Below are 2,500 nucleotides of genomic sequence, written 5' to 3'. Positions count from 1 at the left end.
ACTTACCATATCTCCATCTTCATCAATATACTTGATTTCGACTTTTCCAAAATTGTAGGCAGTTTTTATCTGTATGCAAAAGGAAGAAGGTTAATCAAATTATATAATCAATAAATTTTAAATTGCTAATTAAAAAAAATACTGACGTATTTATGTATCATTTCATATGAACATTCCCTACTTAAAATTTTCAATTCAGGTTTTTGTTTAGCCCAAGTCACTGACACTTGTAACCAACAGCTGTGACCATGAAGCTTTATTTTTTTTCAAAGTACAACACAACATTATCAAATATGACCTTCATTTTTTTGGGGGGGGGGATTTCTAAGCACAATATTTTGAGGAAGGTTTGGTAGCTATTTCTACCAGGTTGAGTGACCATGTTGAGGATGCTTCCCATCAGCTTGTTTCAGTTCTGGTAATGTTAAAAGCTAGGGGCTTATCTTGTATATCTAAGAGTTAAACCAAGATAACCACAGCTGTCTCAACCTCTAAATGGTCTTTCATAAGGACCAGTGAGAAGCAGATGGAAGGTTTATCTTCCTCTGTATATGACACTAGTCAAATCACCAGTAACATTACCAGGCAATCGGTAACCAATTATTGACAGCTGTGTGAATTGAGACAATAAAGAAAGTGTAATTAAATACCTGTTGTCCAGCTGCAACTCGTGACTTATCAAACAATCTAATACCTTATCCAAGTAGCCATTCAACTACTAATAAATTGCAGTGATGACAGTAGAGCCAGCTTTAGAAAGCAATTTACATGAGCAACAATATATGAACTATGTTTTTAAGAAACTTCCAGAAGCTCTTGACTTGAGAGGCTTACAATATTCAAGCAGATAAAATACACAACCTCTTAACCGAAAAGTTATTAGCTTATCTCCATATTGCTTATATTGCACTGTATGGCATTTTATACAGAACACTTCTGGCTCAGAGTAGGGTAAGTGAAAAGAGAATAGAATCACTTGATTTTGTGATAGTGTTGAACACAAAGAAAATTTATGTGTAATTTTGATGGTTTTACTTTGTTGAGATGATTAATAATTCTTAGTCATCATTTTCATATATTATCTAAATTATTTTACTGCATATGGTATAATAATAATTCAAGAAACATGAGGAAGCGATGACAAGATATTACATATTATTATGAACAGGAATTTGGAAAATGCAAATCCAAAACCAAAATATTAAAAAAATGTAACTAAATAACACAAGGATTATACTAAAAAATGTTATATAAACAATACTGCTACACAAATGATCAAAGAATATGCATTTTAAGACATGAGATAATTGCTGCTGCTCTTGTTTCTACTTAGCCCTGGTCAGTCCTAATCAAAGACAGAGACTATTTTTAAGACAGTTTCGTTTAAGGAGAATTTAGTTGCTATCTTTAAGGAAGACAAGCAGATAGAGTAAGCAAACAGACAGACCTAGCTCTAATCTTTTTTTCATTGAGTGCCATAACCATATCTCTAATGAAATGCTCAGTGTGTTTCAATAAGTTTTAAAAAGAATATATAAGGATTTCATAAAGTTCTTCATTAAATGATATATTAAGCTTGTGTTTGGAACATAAAAGATTGTTGCATAATATTATAAAAGGTTTTAATTAAAACATAAACGCTTTAAAACTTAGAGGAAGTGAACCAGTACTCATGGCTTTGATGCATTCAAGACTGATGATAGGAAAGGAAGAAAGAAATCATGATTCATGAGTTGCTGAAACAAGAAGCAGTGCTCCAAGTCATCCTCAGACTGGTGACCTACTACAAAAGGTACCCAAAGATCAGGTAGTGGTGTTAAAGTGGGGGATGGAGTAAGTGTACAAATGAAACAATTGCAGTCCAGTGACCTTCTCCACCGGTTCTGTCTAGCCAATTAAACACAGCTTGGCTCAACTCAAAGCAATGGCACAATACACTTACACAAGACACAGTGTAGTGAGATCAAACCTAGAATCACCCGACAGTGATGTCAGCTAAACCACACAACTAAAACTGCAGTCATTTTCTTAGCAAAACAATGTGGTTTATTCTCTGAACAAAACAATCCCCAAAAATTGCATACTTATAAAAATTCCCACTCCACGTATGTCACTCTTTGCTTGCAGTTTGTTTTCCTTCATTACAAATAAAAGCAATACATCATAAAAAATTTTTACCAATAAAAATGCTAGTTGCTTTTTTTAACCCATTACCTACCAGTGATCTCATATGAGATCACTTAAAAATTACAAATTTCGTAATTATCTGTCAATATTTACACATATCTAACCTTTTTGTTATATCTACTAGGTATATTTCTCTGATATTCAAATGAGGTTTGCTAATTTTTCACCCAATATCTCGCTTATTTCTATTTAAAATGTTATTTTGAAATGTTATTTTGATCATTCCAGCATGTTTCTACGGCTGTTTTATGCTAGAAATCAAAGTTTCATAAAAAAAATTCCAGTTAATAGAATTATGGGAGGTAATGGGTTA

General features: G+C 32.6%; 1 protein-coding gene across 1 annotated transcript in view; it reads right to left on the bottom strand.

The window, feature by feature from the left end:
- The window catches only part of LOC106877484 (next to BRCA1 gene 1 protein), a 37,259-nt gene that overhangs the window by 16,593 nt on the left and 18,166 nt on the right, over positions 1-2,500 (bottom strand). The window contains exon 2 of the mRNA XM_014926398.2: positions 7-69. Within this exon, the coding sequence (XP_014781884.1) occupies positions 7-69 (63 nt within the window). The remainder of the gene's footprint in view (positions 1-6; positions 70-2,500) is intronic.

The sequence above is a fragment of the Octopus bimaculoides genome, chromosome 3 (genome assembly GCF_001194135.2).
Source record: "Octopus bimaculoides isolate UCB-OBI-ISO-001 chromosome 3, ASM119413v2, whole genome shotgun sequence".
Classification (NCBI taxonomy): domain Eukaryota; kingdom Metazoa; phylum Mollusca; class Cephalopoda; order Octopoda; family Octopodidae; genus Octopus; species Octopus bimaculoides.
This window is presented reverse-complemented; position numbering and strand designations above follow the sequence as displayed.